This window comes from Pteropus vampyrus, unplaced genomic scaffold (genome assembly GCF_000151845.1).
Source record: "Pteropus vampyrus isolate Shadow unplaced genomic scaffold, Pvam_2.0 Scaffold140, whole genome shotgun sequence".
NCBI lineage: Eukaryota > Metazoa > Chordata > Mammalia > Chiroptera > Pteropodidae > Pteropus > Pteropus vampyrus.
In genome coordinates, this window is record NW_011888921.1 from 5,400,503 (window position 1) to 5,417,904 (window position 17,402).

Consider the following 17,402-nt stretch of genomic DNA (forward strand, 5'->3'; position numbering starts at 1 on the left):
ATTCTATCACTGTAGTTTTGTCTATTCTTGGATTTGTATAAGTGGAGTCATAAAGTATGTGCTCTTTTGCATCTATATTCTCTAGCTTTGTAATGTTTTTGAGATCCAGCCACGTGTAGTTTATTCTTTTTTATTGCTGAGTAATATTCCATTGTATGATTTACATCACAATTTATTTATCTACTCTCTAGTCGATTGATATTTGGATAGTTTTAGTTTGGGGCTTTTATGAATAAGGCTGCTATAAACATTCTTGTTCAAATATTTTTGTGAATGTTTTAATTCCTCTCACCTTATTTCTTGATGATAGTGGCATCTTTGGAATCCCACAGCATTAATTAATTCTTATTCAGTCACCCAACATCTATTGAATAGGGATCGGTGGATGAGTTCTTGGTTTTACAACAAAAATTGGTATGATCCTTTCCTCAAAAGGCTTGTTAAGTCCATAAAACTCCATGTATCTGTTGCATTCCAAAGCTGTGGGGTGAATAAACCTTAAGAGTCTGCCAGATATTTTTAACTGTTTTTGGATGTTTCCAAATAACTAAGTTTTTGGAAGCAAACAGATTTGGATGATTTTTTACTTTTCATTCAGATGTTTTCCTTTTACACAGCCAGAGCATCTGCGCTTGTACCTGCCCTACTTAAAGGCTCTTGCACACTTGAAAGTTTAGGCTTTCAGGTTTCGCAGATTCTTTATGCTTCACAAACCATCTTCACTGACAGGAGGTAAAAGGATAGTTAATGTTGCTCCACAATCACTTTCTGTCTTTGATGAAGCTTAAAACACTTTCATTCCTCAGTGGTATTATTCACTTAAATTATTAAAAATTATACAGAAGTTCCAAAGTTGGTTTTTCACCTATAACACACCGCTGATCATGTATTGTTCTTTACTTGAGTTGCCTGTGTTACAAAACAAGCTAGGCTTCTTAGGTCTCTGGTTGTTGCAAGCTGTGGGAAACAAACCAGTTTGGTGGTGTGCTTACAGTGCCAATGACTGACTGGTAGATGGCATCTCTGAGAACCAACCCCTCACTGCTCACATCAGTACTTTGGGGTCCTCTGCTTCAATACTATGCGGTCATTCATTCAGTGTTGGAGCATCTTCTTTCCTCAGTCTAGCAGGATAGCTCTTTGGCCACTGTGTTACATTAGTTAATAAATTGACCCCAGTTTAGAATTCCCGACATCAGATTGGTCAGGTAACTGGCCTTTCAAAACATTTAATAATCTGTCTATTCTCCAGGTTGTATTGACTCTTGAGTGTATTCTTGATGTCTTTCCTGCTCAATAAGAGGAAGATAGGAGCTGAGGAAAGGCTAATGCTTATTCTATTTTCTTAACAGGAACATAGCTTTGCTATTGCTGCTTAATTCTACATGGGGCAATTATATTCTTTGAGTCAGGATGGCATTGCCAGTGCATGCTTTGAAACTTATCTGGCACAGATATGATGGATCTGCCCAAGTTCTTTTCCCTCATTTTCATCAATTGAAAATTCTTATTGAGTCTTTACGATATGCTAGGCACTGTGCATTAGAGAACTAACATGGAATTCTTTTAGGGGTATGATAAGCAATGAGATTGAAAAAGTAAGCAGTGGAAGATCATACTTTATCCTAAGAGCAATAAAGAACCTTTGAATGGTTTTAAGCAGGGGGGTGGCATAATCATAATTCCATTTTAGAAAGATCACTGTGTTTGCAGTGTGGAAAATAGAGAGAACAGAAGCCAAGGACACCAGATGCAAAGTTTTTGTAGTAATTGTGGGAAAAAATGAGAAATGTGCTCTGAACTAGGAAAGTGATAATGGTGATGGAGAGAAGATGACTTCAAAAATAGTAGTAGAGTCAGCAGGTCTTAGGATTGGAAGTGGAGGGAAACAGAGAGCTAAGCCAAGACCTCTGGACTGAGTTATCTTGCAAATAGTAGGACCACCTCTGAAATAAAAAACACTGGAGGAAGAGCAGGTTTTGGGAATGGTATGCTCACTTTGAAACATGTTGACATTGAAATGCCTGGAGGATGTCTAAGTGGGAATGTCTATCCTAGAGGTAAGAACATCCCACTGTTGTTGTGCCTCAGGAAGAAGTTACAAATGTGCTGCATACTGACCTTCTCAACTCTCAGGGCAGCAGAGGCTCCCTCTGACAGACAGCAATCTTGGTTATGCTGGGTTGCCATGAAAACACCATCATTTTCTATGTGTGCCATGATGTGGAAATGGTTGAGAAGTACTGATGTATAATGCTGTTGGATAAATAATTCTGAAGCTCAGGAAAAAGATCTGGACTAGAGATTGAGATTTGTGACTCATCAGAACATAGGTGGTAACTAAAGCCAGAGAGTGGGGGAGATCGTGCAAGGAGAGAAGAGGGACTGGAACAGAACCCCAAGGAACAGCAACATTACAGAGGGGTCTGCAGAGAAGAAACAAAACTGGCTTAGTGCTGTCACCAGAGCCCAAGAGGTTTCCAAATAAAGACCAAATAGTTCTGATATTGCTGATTACAAGTTGGATCAGGCTGAGACATACCTGCTGACTTAGCCACATGTCATTGGTGACTAGCAAAACCAGATTTTGAAGGGTTGAGAAAGATGTGTAAGGTAAGGGATGGACACAAGAAGTGTTTAAAACTCTTTCAAGAATTTCAGCTATGCTGTGAGGGAAAAGTTAGATAGATGGGTGGGGCAATGGTGGATGAGTTATTTTAGAAAGACTCTGCTTAATTTAACTTAAAAATATTTAAAATATTATTTTTAAAAAGCACAGGTACATATTCTTAAATAATCAAATAATACAGAAGCAATTATTTGCTGCATTTCCCACCCCCAGCAATGAGCCATTTCAACCTTTTGGATGATTCTTTGATATGAGTAAATATGCTTATCTGCTATTCTTTTTTTTGCCTTTAGACGTTTTATTAGTCTCTGTACATTCTTTTTAAATGGCACAAAAATGGGATCTTACCATTCCCATTGTGCTGCTGCACCTTCCTTCTTGCACTTAAAATATCTTAGCAACTGTTCTATATTAACATATGTAGATCTATCTTGTTCTTTAAAACAATTGCATAGTAATCCATTTATGGCTGTACTATATTTTTTCCTACTGATGGGAATTTAGGTTTCCGGCTTTTCACTTTTATCAACTAGCTGTAATGGATAACACTGTACATACAACCTTGCATACTTATGTGAGTATATCCACGGGATAAATTCCTAGCAATGGGATTCCTGGGTGTATGCAGTATACATTTTGAAAAATATTGACAAATTACCTTTCAAAATGGTCATGCTAATTTACATTCCTACTAACAGGATAATAAGAATACCTATTTCCCATATTCTCATCATCACTGTCTTAAAAATTCGTCAATATTGTTTTAAATGATGAAATGTTATTTTTATTTGCATGTAATTAATAAGGATTAAGATTAAACAAGTTTTCAGGTATTTGCTATTATCATTTTTTTGTGAATGTCTTTTTTGAATAGTTGGATAAGTTGTTTATATTATAATAAAATTTTCCCTTTGTCACATGTATTGCAAATAGTTTTCCTCCTTGATAGTTTGTCATGTGACTTTACTGGATTTTTTTTTTGCTTTGCTTTCTGTAGTCAAATTTATTGCTCTTTTCTGATATGGCTTTTGGGTTTTTTCTTATGCTTTGAAAGTATTCTAAATTTTAAAATTGCCTTTATCCTCTACTATGTTTATGGTTTTCTTTTTACTTTTAAATAGTCCATCCAAGAGCTACTTAAATGGCAAAGACCATTGGTATTTCTCATGTCTGCTCAGAATGACATTTCCATTCCAGACAGTCAGTCCTGTTCGGTTGTCAAAGTACAAAACACCCATTCCTGAGTACCTTTGCTAACAGGTTCTTTTATCTAGGTTCATAGGACATGCTCCTTTTCCTCTTGTCCATCATTACATAAGCTCTTTTCCTGTCAGGGACAGCTCAAATCTCATATTCTCCAGAAAGTCTTCCATGCCTATTGTAGCCCACTAAGTTTTCCTTTTCTGAAGCTCACAGGATTGCATGCTACCTTGGAAGAGCCTCTCCTTTTCTCTTCAACTTTAACATATTTACTGAATGAATAAAATCTAACCTTTGGAAGTCCAGGGTGGTTTAATTTACTTTTCCCTACCTCCACAGCAGTTAAAAGCATGCTAGATATATGGAAGGAATTTGATAAATACTTTTTGATTTGCGATAAAAGTATAGGCATTAGCCCCTTGTGGCTAATGAGCATTTGAAGTGAGAAGAGCTATAAATGTGAAATACACACATTTTTAAGACAATATTTAAAAAATGTAATATATCTCATGAATAATTTTTATACTGACTGTTGAAATAATTTTTGTACATATTGTATTATTTATTTTTTTAAAATGTTACAAGTATATCCAGGGCAATTTCCTATTCGAGTCCTTTAAGAAGTCATAATTGGTGTTGGCTCCTAAATTAGGTTGATTTGAGGATAAATAAGATGATCCTTTTTTGGAACCAAAGATATTGTCTCCAAGGGCTCTCACTGGTCATTATTGCAATCATTACCTTCTTGGTATCAGGGTCTCACCTTTATAAGCACTCTTTATACATCTTTGAAACTAATTGCTGCAGACTTGAAATGCAACAGTTCCTTCCAAACAAGTCAGATAACTGCTCAGCCAATAGAACTATTAGTAAGGAATAGGTCAGGTTCAGATGCTGAAGCATTGCCCAAAGCTTTTAATGGTTAACTAGATGGAGCCCTTGTCTACCGCTTTGGCACAGGACCATTTCTTGCCATCAAGGAGTTATCAGGGACAGGTGCCATGGGCTTGTAGCCTAATCTCATTGTAGTCGTAGCCCCTGTATTAGTTTCCTGTCTCTGGTGTAACACATCGTCACAAACATAGTGATTTAAAACAGCACAAATTTATTCTCTTAACAGTTCTGCAGGTCAGAAGTCTAAAATCAAGGTGTTGGCAGGGCTGCATTCCTTCAGGGGAGAGTCCATTTCCCTGCCTTTTCTAACTTCTAAAAGCCACCTGCATTTCTTGGCTCAAGGCCTTCCTTACATCACTCCAACCTCTTGCTTATCATTACATCTACTGTGGTCGAATCTCCCTTTGCCTCCCTCTTTGTAAGGACACTTGTGGTTACAATTAAGGCTGATAATCCAGGTTAGTCCTGTCTCAAAATCTTTAAGGATCTTTAGTCAAGATCCTTAATCTACACATTTGTACACATCTACAAAGTCTCTTTTGCTATAAGGTAGCATTCACAAGTCCCAGAGATTAGGGATGTGGACATCTTGGTGAATCATTACTCAGCCTGCCACAGCCCCATATACTTTTCTTCCCACTGTCTAGGTGGATGGTGGTAGGAGAGACCCCTAGCAGGGTCACAAGGTTTCAAAGGGTTCTTAAATTAAGATCTACAGAGAAATAGGTGAATTCAGATCTATAACTCCTGTGATCATTCTGAGATGATTATAAACTGCCCTCATTTCCAATAGCAACGATCACTCCCTCCCAGCATTGCTTCTTTTAAAATACTCTGTAGTGCTGAAGCTGAACTCCTTATTACTTCCTTATCCTAAAACCCAAATATTTAAAGATGCATGTTTTCTACAGAGATGAGGTCTTTTTCTCATAAGTCTTTGATTTAACAAGCCTAGTTGTCTGCGGCATGTTTACAGATTTTGTTTAATACTCTGTATTCTGCAAAATACCTTCACATCCTTCAGCTCAGTTGGGCATAGGAAAGGGGCTGGTTATATTAGTTGTGTAGATGAGTCAACTGAGGCTCAAAGAGGTTAAATGGCTTGAACAGGGTGGCCATACGATGAGTATGATTGATTCATACCTGGCAGATTGATTCATACCTGATGTTCTTCCCACTGCACTGACTCAGACTCAATCCCAGGGGGCTGAGAAGGAGCTGACTATTGGCCTTGGAATCCCTGTCTCCTGAACATGAAACAGATTGAAACCTACTTTTAAGAGGTTCTACTCAGGGGTCAAAGCTAGAGGTAGATAGATGGGAATTTCAGGAATTCAGGGGAAGGGTAGGGTTGCTGGCAAGTCAAGAGTACAGTGAGAGAGTAGTTAGGACTGAGGGAGACTTAAGAGGGTCTATGTCTGCTATATGTGGCTGCCAACTACTTTTCCAAAATATGCATGAGGACCAAGCCTGTTTAACTGATAAGCAGCAGCAGGGGTACTACTTAGGTCCTTGACCTAGAATTAGGTATGACTTCCATGAGGGGAATTCTAAGAACATCAGGGATAACTAAGAATGGCCTGGCTGAAGCTCTTATTCCCAGAGGGTGCACAGTAACTCCAAAGCCCACGCTCTTTTACACTGGCTCTTCAGTCTCCTGATTTCTGTGCCCTCTCAAGGCATAAGAGTCAAAGTCTAGATCCTACAACCATATTGCCTAGGTTCAAAGCCCAGCTCTGTCACTTACTAGGTGTGACCTTGGGCAAATCACTTAACCTGTGCGTTTCAGGTCCCATATTTACAAAATGGGGATAATAACAGTATTTATCCCATAGGGCTGTTTCAAGGATTAAAAGTTATGTTGTCTAGTGCCTGGTACTATATTATTTTTTCTTTTTTCTTTTTCTATTTCTAACCAGGCCTCTTTTAGTTCTTTCTTTTCCCTCTTTCGAAAACTATGAACAGCCCTCAGACCTAGAACCTGCTCCCCTCCTATCATATGCATTTATTTTTGGAATTTACTACTCATTAAATCTCACTCTATATGACTTCCAGATTTTTATATTCAGTCTTGACCTGCTGCCCAACCATCAACGATCAAGGCCTTGAAGACTGGCACTGTCCAACAAACTTTTGGCAATGATGGAAATGTTCTATATTTGTGCTGTCCAGTAAGGTAACCATTAGTCACATATGGCTACTGAACACTTAAAATGTGGCTAGTACGAATGAGGAGCTGAATTTTAAAATTTACTTCTATTTAAACTTAAATAAAGTGCCTACTATATTGAACAACATAGGCATTAGATAAAGCACAAGACTCTAGGCTACTGAAGGTTTTTAAGAGAAAAAGAACAATGGCATAAGGGCAGAGAATAGGTTGGAGAGTAGATGAGAGAAATCCGTGGTAAGCGCCAGCCACATGGTTGGAATCATGTTATTAGCAGTACATATTATTAGTAGAATTTGGATTGTGTGACTATTTCAACGTGGGGTTATAAGTGAGGAGAGTCAACTGAAGTTTGTAGCTGGAGCAATGGGAGGATGCCATCACTGAGACAGGATTAGATTTAGAATGAGGGTAATGAGTTTGCTTTGGGGATATGTTGAATTTGCATGTCTAAGAAATATCCAGGGGGATATAACTGCAAAACAGGGAAAATATTAATCTGTAACTGTGGATGTGGGGCTACCAATATATTTGGTGATTACTGGTATATAGGTAGTTGTTAAAAGCATGGGAGTGGAGGAACTCATTCAGAAAAAATATTTAGAAGAGTACTGAATGGAAATCTAAGGAACCCTAATTGTGGTCTGTGTCTGCTTGCATCAGAATCATGTGGGATGCTTTCCTCACTGTGAATGTATTTAATGCCATAGACTTGTGCACTTAAAAATGGTTAAAATGGTAAATTTTGTTATGTATATTTGACAATAAATAATGCAAAAAACAAAAAACAAAAAACAACAATAAACAAATACCCAAGAAACAAAAAAACAAATGAAACTAAACAGATTCCTATGCCTCATTCCTGACCTGAATCACTGTTTCTGGAGATGAATCCAGGACTCACCAGGTAGCTGTTATGCAAAGTTATACCAACTGCTTAAGGGGTAGTAAGAAACTAAGAGATAGGAAGAGAATGAAGGGAAGGTGCTATGGTGGAGAAACTAAGGGAGATGGAGGAGTTCAAGAAGGAAGAAGGGGTCAGTAGTGTTGACTGGTGCCATCATCGCCCAGGAGGAAGTCTGAAAAGAGCCATAGATTTGGCATTCAGCTGGTTACTGATGAATGAGAGAGGTGAAGGAGCAGAGACTGTAGGGTCTAGTCTTTCATAGGAATTGCTCACGTTTAGTGGTGAAGAGGAAAGATTGCATAAGCTTGAGGAGAAGACAGGACACGGGAAAAGTTGGTGGTTTTGAAGATGAAAGAGAATTGAGCATGTTGATAGGTGGATGGGAGGGAGTCTATGAGGCCAAGGAGACACAAAAGAGATCCTCCATAAAGCATAATTTGGGAGAGGGAGTAAGGGTTGGGATTAAGAACTTAGGGAGAGGTTATTTGGGTAAAAACTCACTGGGTAAGTTTAGAAGTGAAAGGATGGAAGATGAAGAGGTTCAAGACTCAGGACAAGAAAAGACTTCCTGACACAGCAAACAAGAATGGCACAAGTTGGTGGTTAGGTCATCTGCTTAGATTAATGGAGTAGTGATAGAGTCAAGAGCCAGTAGAAGGGTAAAAGTCTGGAAGAGTCACTGGGATAACAGCGATCAGGAGCAGCAATTCAGCAAGATTGAGAAGTAGTACTGGAGTCTAATTGAGACTGGAAATGGCATCAACTAACACAATTAGCCTGCACAGAACAGAAAAACTGGTTTTTCTAAATGAAGGTTTGGGTTCCAATATCCTATTATTTACAGACAGTAGTGGCCTCTGCTCTCTCTTGCATAAAGTTCAAATTCCTTTGCAGGAGCTTTTACCTAACTTCTCTAACAATAGGCCCAACGTCTAATTGGTATTCCAGATTCTTGTTCCTTGCTCCCTCTATAACTTCAATTCGAAAATAGGGATTTTGAAGCTCATCAATCTAATCTCTCTTCTTAGCTAGTATGTTTTGTTTTCCCACCTTCTCTTCACCACACAAATCTTTCTTCATTTTCAACTTTCCATCAACTCACGGGTGTTTTAAAGATCAAAACCCAACAGAATTCAATGCTTATCCCACAGCATTTATGCTGCAGTCATCTAATTGTAGACTGCATTTTATGCATGTTTCACTGTACATATTCTTACCCCCATACTAGTGTGTGCCCTCCACCTCCATAATGGTGTGCTTTGGCAGAGGAGATTGACAAAAAAGTCCTAAATTAATTTATTTGCTGGCTTGTTTTCTGTTCTGAGCTTGGGTGAGGTTTTTTCTTGAGCTGAAACCTCCCTGGTTAGAATGGGTAAAAGCAGAGGTTTCTTATCATCCCCAGATTCACAGGGCATTCTCAACCATACTTGTCACGTTTATTATATATAATTATATATATCATATACAATCCCACTTCATTCATTTCATTTGTGCCAGTTGGATTTTGGGTTCATAATTTAAATATTTTAAACATTTTTAAAATGCCAGCCCGTGCATCTTGACTAGTATCTGTAACTGATGTGCTGAGCCTGGTCAGGCTGGAAAGTTATTCTTCCTACTAATCCTTTCCTTTAGCCAGGCCAGTGACTCTTCTTTCCAGATTATATTGTGAGGTTTTGCACAGAAGCAGCAAGAGTAAGTCCAGAAGCCTGAAAAAGTCAGATCAGATTCAAGGGGCCTAGGGAACTGAAACATTCTAAGGCTAGCCTGGCCTTTACAAATAACCATCAAAAGAGGCCCTTCCATATCCCAGAAACAGGATAACTTTCTCTGGGCCATCTCAATCCAGATAGCCCACTTCATTACTCCACTGATGCATTTTCTTCTGGGAGCATTCCAAACGATGGGGAACAGATACTGATCTTTCAGTTGCATGTCTTGGACATTTTGCCAAAAGCTTCTGCAAGGTTTTAAACCAGCCTAACTGTTAAGGAGTTACGGAGAGTGAACTTAATTCTCAGTGTAAAACCCTCTCAATGTCTCTTTCCTAGTCTTCTAGTCCTCTCATCTCACTATCTCCAGAATCTTAACCTGTTCCTTTCTTTCCCTTTCTTCTACCAGTGATTCAGGGATCAGATGAGTCTCTGTGGTTTGTCTTGCCCTGAAGAGCAGAAGGCTCCGGTCCCAGCTGGTGTTGCCAAAGCAACATACTAATTCCATGCCATGGTCCTGGGTCAAGATCTTCACAATCTGACTGGCCATATCACCTCTGATGGCAAGGGAGTGGAAGTGGTCAAAATCATGGAGACCCAGCTTTCGGAGACGCCTTGCAGCTGCCCGGTAACACTTCCAGGGCTGTGGCTCCACAAGGAGGTAGCGACAGAGGGAGGAAAGGTGAGCCAGGAACTCCCACAGGCCATGGTCCCCATGGTTCAGATGAATCCACATGGTTATTGACATGCAGAAACCAATGTCAAAAACTGAGCATCCAAACTGACTTAAGAAAGAGCCCAGGAGAGCCTTCCGTCTCCTTTGATTCATGAAGTCCAGGGTTATAAAAGTCAAGGCATCAGGAAAAGGGCATTCTTTTTCAGCTCGCTCCACCAGGACTGGATCTATGTCGCAGCAGAGGAGACGGAGTTCTCTTGAGGCATCTGAACAGGTCTCCTCATCACGTAGGGAAAGGAAGTGTTTGTACAGAGCCACACTCAGATCCTAGAGGAATCCAAAAGAGCTTTGTCATTGCAGCCTTCAACCAGTGAATGGAAGAGAAACCTATCTCCTATCCTCTGATCTTTTACTGAGACTGCCACTGATTCCTGTCTTTAGAGGTTAAGAGGCTCCAAAACTGTATAGCCTAGGGAGGTTGCCTGGAAAGTTTTCCAGAGCAGGCTGTCAGCACCCTCCAGGGGTGACAAGCTGTAATGCATCATCTCTATACTTTCAGACTATGATGGCTAATTGGGTTGTATGGTTTTAAGTTATAGCCCAAGAGATGCAAGAAAGAAACCTAGAGCAATATTTTTCAGCTTAAGTAATATGCTGGTAAACTTGCTATCTTTTTCTTTTTTGGGTGTCTTGGACTCCAGGGAAAAGCAAAGGGTTCCAGGAGTATAACCAGTGTTCCTTACCAGTAAGGTGAGGAATAGAGCAAGCACCATCTTATAAAAACCTGCTACTCAGACCTCTGGTTGGGAAAGTGGATTCTCAAAAGTCCTCATCCAGCATTCACTCTATAGCCTCAGTTTTACTATCTGTCTTATGCTCACCGCCCTCTTCTGAGACTTACTCTGCTTCTGCATTCATCACTTCTAAAAGTCACTACTGACCTCCTTTGATGATTTGTGATTTTCACCATCTTAGCATTTTTTTGACTCTTACAAAAGTTGCCATCTCCTTTTTCTAACTTTGATTTCTATAACCATATAAATAACTCACATTCGTGTTGTTCTATACAGTTTTTTTTCAAGGCATTTTCCTTTTCACTACCTCATTTGCTCTATGCAACAGTCCTGTGAAGAATATATTTATGCCTTTTGTGCAGGTGAGGTGTGGCTGGAAACAACCCAGATGTCCCATAATAGTAGCATGAATAACGTGATATTTTTATTAAGATGGAATACTAAGTTAAAAATGAAGGAATTCAGCTCAGTGCAGCAACATAGATGGTTCTCACAAATATACAATGCTGAGTAAAAGAGCAAGACATAAAAGAAAATACATAGCAAGCTTCCATTTATGTGAAGTTCGAAAATGGATAAAATTAAACTTCATTGTTTAGGGATACAAAAATAGTAAGCTATAAAGAAAAGCAAATAAACAGTAATAATAAAAGTCAAGCTAGTTGTTACCTCTGGGTAGAGACGGGGGTTTACGAACAGGAAAAAGCATATGGGGGACTTCTGGAGTGCTGACAATGTTTTATTCTTAATCTGAACAGTAGTCATAAAGGTGTCTGCTTTATAATTCATAAAGTATAGATTTATGTTTTATGTACTTTTCTTTATGTGTGGCATAGTTTACCAAGAAGAAAACTGTATTTTAAAAATTATGGTTCAGAGGCTAGTGACTTACTTGTCCAATATCACAGCAAGAGTTAGGCTACATTACGTTCTCTTCTACATTAGATTCTTACTCTTTAATGGGCATACACATCACCTAGGGATCTTGTTAAAATAAAGGCTGATTTAGCAGATCTATGGCAAGGGCTGAAAGTCTGTAGTTCTAATAAGCTTCCAAGTCATGCCGATGCTGTAGTTTAAGGACCACACTTTTGGAGTAGGAAGGTCCTCTACTAAGCTGCTTAATTTTACCAACTCTCTATTTACTTGTTTGCTGTCTCCCTCCTCCTAACTAATCTTGAGTATGCCCTATGTTTGACCAGTAATTTTGTCACATCAGTCGCTCCTCTACTACATCTCTTCATCCTATTCATCACGAATTCTCCAATCCTAGAGTCCCTGGAAACATAAAAAAGAAAATATAGACTCAAAGGCTGAATCTCCCAAGATCCCGATTCAGTAGGTCTAGAGTGGGGGTCTAGGAGTTTTAAAATTTAAACAAAGCACCCCATAAATTATGGCATATCTATACGATAAAATATTTCAAAGCTGCTGAAAAAGAATGTAGCATGAGTGATCTCGAAATTATTAAATGAAAAGGCACAAAATAGTGTGCTACTATTTATAGAACTAAAAGAGGGGAGATATTTACATATATATAAATGCTTGTATACACATAGGATACACATGCATACCCAAGAAATTATAAAAAGCAGTTGCCACTATATAGGGGAAAAGGAGGATTTAGGATCAGGAGTAGAGACTTGCTCCCTAAATATACAAGCAGGTTTGAGAACCACTGCCCTAGTTAACTGCAACGATGCCCTTGCCTCTAATATGTATATATACTACTGTCAACTTTAGAATCTTTGGTTTCCTAGTGCCTTCCATGAAATCCCAAACCTTAAGCCCAATCTCACTTTTCTATTGCTTTCCCTCTGATTTCCTATATCATCAGAATGGAGAAAATGTTTGCAGGGGACACCCAGACACCCACCTATCTGCTCATTCTGGCTTTGATTCTGTACCCAAATGTCCTCCTCCCTTTATTAGCTGTGTCCCTATAGCCTTCAACCCTCCACCGGAAGTCTCTTCGGCACAAGACCAGCAATACTATAAAATTCTTCCCACCCACTCCCGCTTCCAGAGGTGGAGTAAGAGTATTAACTTTTGAAGAATTTGGTGTCAGATATTTAGCTATTTTGCATGTGGTCTGACGATAACCATTATACGTCTAAGAATACTTTGCAGTAAGAAAACGTGGCAATGCCTTCCTTCAGCAGGATGCTGTATTTTCCTTCTCGATCCTCCACACTGTATTCCGTCAACTCATTGCTTTTTAAATAAATATCCACTTGACTACAGGGTCCGTCCAGCACTGCATGGCACACGAATCTTAATTCCAGGCACGCTTCTGTCACCTCTGGCTCATCTCTTCCTGTAAACCAATCCCAAACCCCACACTCCCAAACGTAGGTCTCCGGAAGCCCCCTCTCCCCAGTCAGCTCGCCAGCCACGTTGGACAGGAGGCAAGCGCCAGAAACCCAGAAACGGCAGCCCTCCCCACGCGGGGTGTGGCCCTGAGGCGGCGAACGCGGAGGCGGGAACGCGGGAATTCGGAATGCAGTTAAGAAAGATTTCGCCCCAAGATTCCTAAGAGAGATGGTGGTAGGACCCTGGAGGACAGTTAGCAGGAGCATGAGGTTGGCGAATACTATGCCTTTAAGCTCATTTTGGGAAAGCTGTGATGCCACGCCCAGGCCAGAACCCCAGTGCACATGGAGGCAGCCAACTGCTTGGCTGCCTGATCGCTGATCCCTCTCCCATCACTCACCCCGGAGTTACACCCCACGTCGAGCCCCAGAATCGGCTTCGTCTGGGGACCCTGAGGAAAGAGCCGGCGAAGCAGCTCCGGGGGCAGGAGACGGAGCCGTTGCTCTGGAGGGTGGAAGCGGGAATAATGAGGGAAATTTCCGAACGGGGCGGCCCCGGGTTCCAGAACTCGCGGCTCCCCTTCCGACGCGGCCTCCTCAACCCCGAAATTCTCTTTTGCGGACGCCGCCATTAGCCTCAGTGTGGCCTCTGGGTCCCCGCGGAACCGGAAGTCAGGAACCTGAGGCTCCGGGCCAACGCGCCTGCGCTGAGTGGCAGAGGCGAGTGAGTATAAAAGCCGGACGCGCGGAACCCGCGCTGACACCTGGCGTTTTCCTTAAGTTGTAGAGCCTTCATCACAACCTAGGAAGTGGTTAGTAATATTATCCCATTTTACAGATGAGGAAACAAGTACCAAGAGGTTAAGAGACTTACCCAAGTTTCAACTTAGACTACCCAGAACATGGAGTTTGTTGGGATCTTAGAATCAATTTTGATCTTTTTTTTTTTTTTTTAAACAAATGTATAAAGGGAGACCCAGGGTAGAATTACTTGTCCCAGGTCACACAGTAAAACTGTGACACAGGAATTTGCACCTGGCTCATCTATGATTTCAGAAACGGGTGGTCAGGAGTCTTTCATCACTTGAGGTACCAAAAGACCCAGATGGCCCTACCCTGCCAGATGAGACAGGTGGATGGGGCAACTGTAGACTGTTAGCTTCTTGAAAGGCAAGGACTATGCTTTAACTTAGCCAGCACTTAAGAATGCTTACCAGGTGCTAGACACTTTTCTAAGCCCTTTACATGTGTGAACTCGTTTAATCCTCACACTAAACTTGTGGAGAAAGGACCATAATTATCCCTTTTGTGTAGATAAGGATATTGGGGCACAACGAAGTTAGAAACTTGCCCAACGTTACACAGTTAGAAATAATAGTACCAGGATTTGAACCCATGCAGTTTGGGCCCAGAGGGTGTGCTTGCAACCATTATGTTATTCTGGACCTTGAATCCCCTATGCTCATCATAATGCCTGGGCCAAAGATGCTCAATAAATATTTGGTGAATGAAACTCACTATCAACAATGGCTATTGGGAAAACTGGCTATTCATATGCAAAATGTGAAAGTCGACCCTTATATTACGCTCAAAATGGATTAAAGACTTAAACATTAAACATAAGACCGAAACTGTATGACTCTTAAAAAAAACAAGACTTCATGAAAAAAAAAGACAAAACAAAAGACTTCATGACTTTGCTCTTGGCAATGATTTCATTGATAGGAAAACAAAAACAGACGACAATAGCGAAAATAAGTGGGGCACAGCAAAGAGAATCATTGAGAGAGTAAAAAGGCAATTTATAGAATGGGAGAACATATTTGCAAACCGTATTTCTGATAAGGGATTAATTTCCAAATATATAAGGAACTTTTATAACTCAACAGTAAAAAAACTAATAACCTGATTTTAAAATGGTCAAAAGACTTGAATAGACATTTCTCCAAAGGAAAACATACAAATGGCAATAGGTATATAAAAAGATGATCAATGTCACTAATCGTCAGGGAAACGCAAATCAAAATCACAATGAAATAACACCTGGCACTTGATAGGATGGGTCTTATTAAAAAAAACAACAGGACAACAAGTGCTGGCAAGGATGTGGAGGAATTGGAACCCTTGTACATTATTGGTGTGAATGTAAAATGCAGTCTCTGTGGAAAACAGTATAGAGATTCCTCAAAAAAATAAAAATAGAACTGCCATATGATCCCATAATCCTATCTGGGTATTAATCCAAAAGAATTGAAACCAGAATCTTGAAGAGATATCTGTACTCCTGTATTCACTGCAACATTATTCACAATTGTCAATATGTGTGGAAACAAATGTCCATTGACAAATGAATAGATTTTTTAAAGTGTGGTATATACATACAATGAAACGTTATCTTAAAAAAGAAGGAAATCCTTTTTTAAATCCTTCTTTTTTGCGATAACATGGATGAACCTTGAGGATATTATGCTAAGTGAAATAATCCAGTCATGGAAGGACAAATACTGCATGATTCCACTTAAATAGGTTACCTAAAATAGTCAAACTTATAGAATCAAAGAATAAAATGATAATTGCCAGGAGCTAGGGGAGAGAGAAAGAGGAAGTTGCTAATCGATTGATATAAATTTCAGTTATGCGAGATGAATAAATTTTAGAGATCTGTACAGCATTGTGCCTGTAGATAACAATGCTGTATTGCACACTTAAAAATCTGTAAAGTGGGCAGATCTCATGTTAAGTATTTTTAACACACACACACACACACACACACAAACTCAATAGAGGTTGCAAGTTATTACTTTAGTTTTGCAAAAACTAAAATGGAAGGGAGAAAGGAACCAATCTGAAACAGACATGGTGGAATGAAGTTAGGCAGAATGTGGGCTGAGCCAGCAATAGGAAAAACAGCTGGTAAGGATAGAAACTGAGAGGTCAGCCTAGGTGGCAGGTTCAAATCAGAAGCCAAGATGGGCCAGAATATCCAGCAGGTTCAGCCAGGGGTCAGCAGAGTTGTGCTGTGCTGACCTCTCCCTACTTGGCCAGTCATCTTAAAGGGGCCTCCTGTTTCATGAGGCCAGAGATTTGCTTAACTTCTTCTAAGAGACTGAAGCATGACCCCTGTAGACAGTGCTATCAGGGTAAAAAATAGGCCCTGTCTCTTTTCCTCCCAGTTTTAACTTCATACTTTCATCTCTGCCTGATCTATTTGGGGACATAAGTTAATGACCAAAGTCACAGTGGAGTTGAGTAAACCACAATACTTTGCACACCTTCCAGAAAAGGGAAAAAAGGCAGCACTGGTACCATTTCTCTTTTCAGGATTTGACAGATTATGGTGAACTGAGTTTACCCATTTGTGTTACTAGTTGATGCTAGCACAAACATCTGACAACACTTAATTTTCAAGGAGCTAGAATCATTTTGCTTTACTAAACATTTTTGTTTGTTTAAACAGCATGTTTTTTGTTTGTTTGTTTGTTTGTTTGTTTTTTGGCCAGTAAAGAGTTTAATTTCATTAAGGACATTAGAATGTTTTTGAGTACTTGAAACACTGTTCAGTGGAAAAAACAAAACAAACAAAACATCAGACCTAGATGGTGAAAGGCAGGGCTCCTCCTGATCCTGGGATCCCCAAGAAGCAAAGACAGCAGTGGGCCTGGTAATGTTTCTGGGGACCTAAAATGCCTCAGAGGTGAGCCCATGAAAAAACATTTTAGTTTGACCCACTCTGACTTTTTGAACCTGTGCCCGTTTTCCATAGCCTGATCAATTCAAATAACCTAACAATACTCAGCTCCTGGGCATGGTATCTGAGTAACCAGCCCCAACACCTCAAATAGTAGCAGTACCTACGAGCATGCTCTGCACTGCAGTTGGCCAGGTTTAGTGGAGCCTGATGCTTATTCAATTGTGGGAGTGGGGATGTTTTAAAGAAAAAAATTAGAAATGTAAAGATAGATATGAAAGTGAATATTTGTTTATGATGAGAATATAAATCACAACAAATCATTAAATTTTTAAAGCTGATAATACCACAAATATCACAAAGAAATCCCCATAATAGTTTGATGAAATAAATTCCAGGCACACTTGAATATTAGTTTTT

The 17,402-nt window shown here is 39.8% G+C and overlaps 1 protein-coding gene across 1 annotated transcript; it reads right to left on the reverse strand.

The window, feature by feature from the left end:
* Window positions 1-262: 262 nt before the first annotated feature.
* On the reverse strand, window positions 263-13,976 carry BCDIN3D (BCDIN3 domain containing RNA methyltransferase). The gene is given in 3 exon segments (XM_011368302.2): window positions 263-9,911; window positions 9,913-10,515; window positions 13,696-13,976. Coding segments are annotated over 3 exon segments (873 nt in total). The 5' UTR covers window positions 13,927-13,976; the 3' UTR covers window positions 263-9,872.
* Between the last annotated feature and the right edge of the window lie 3,426 nt (window positions 13,977-17,402).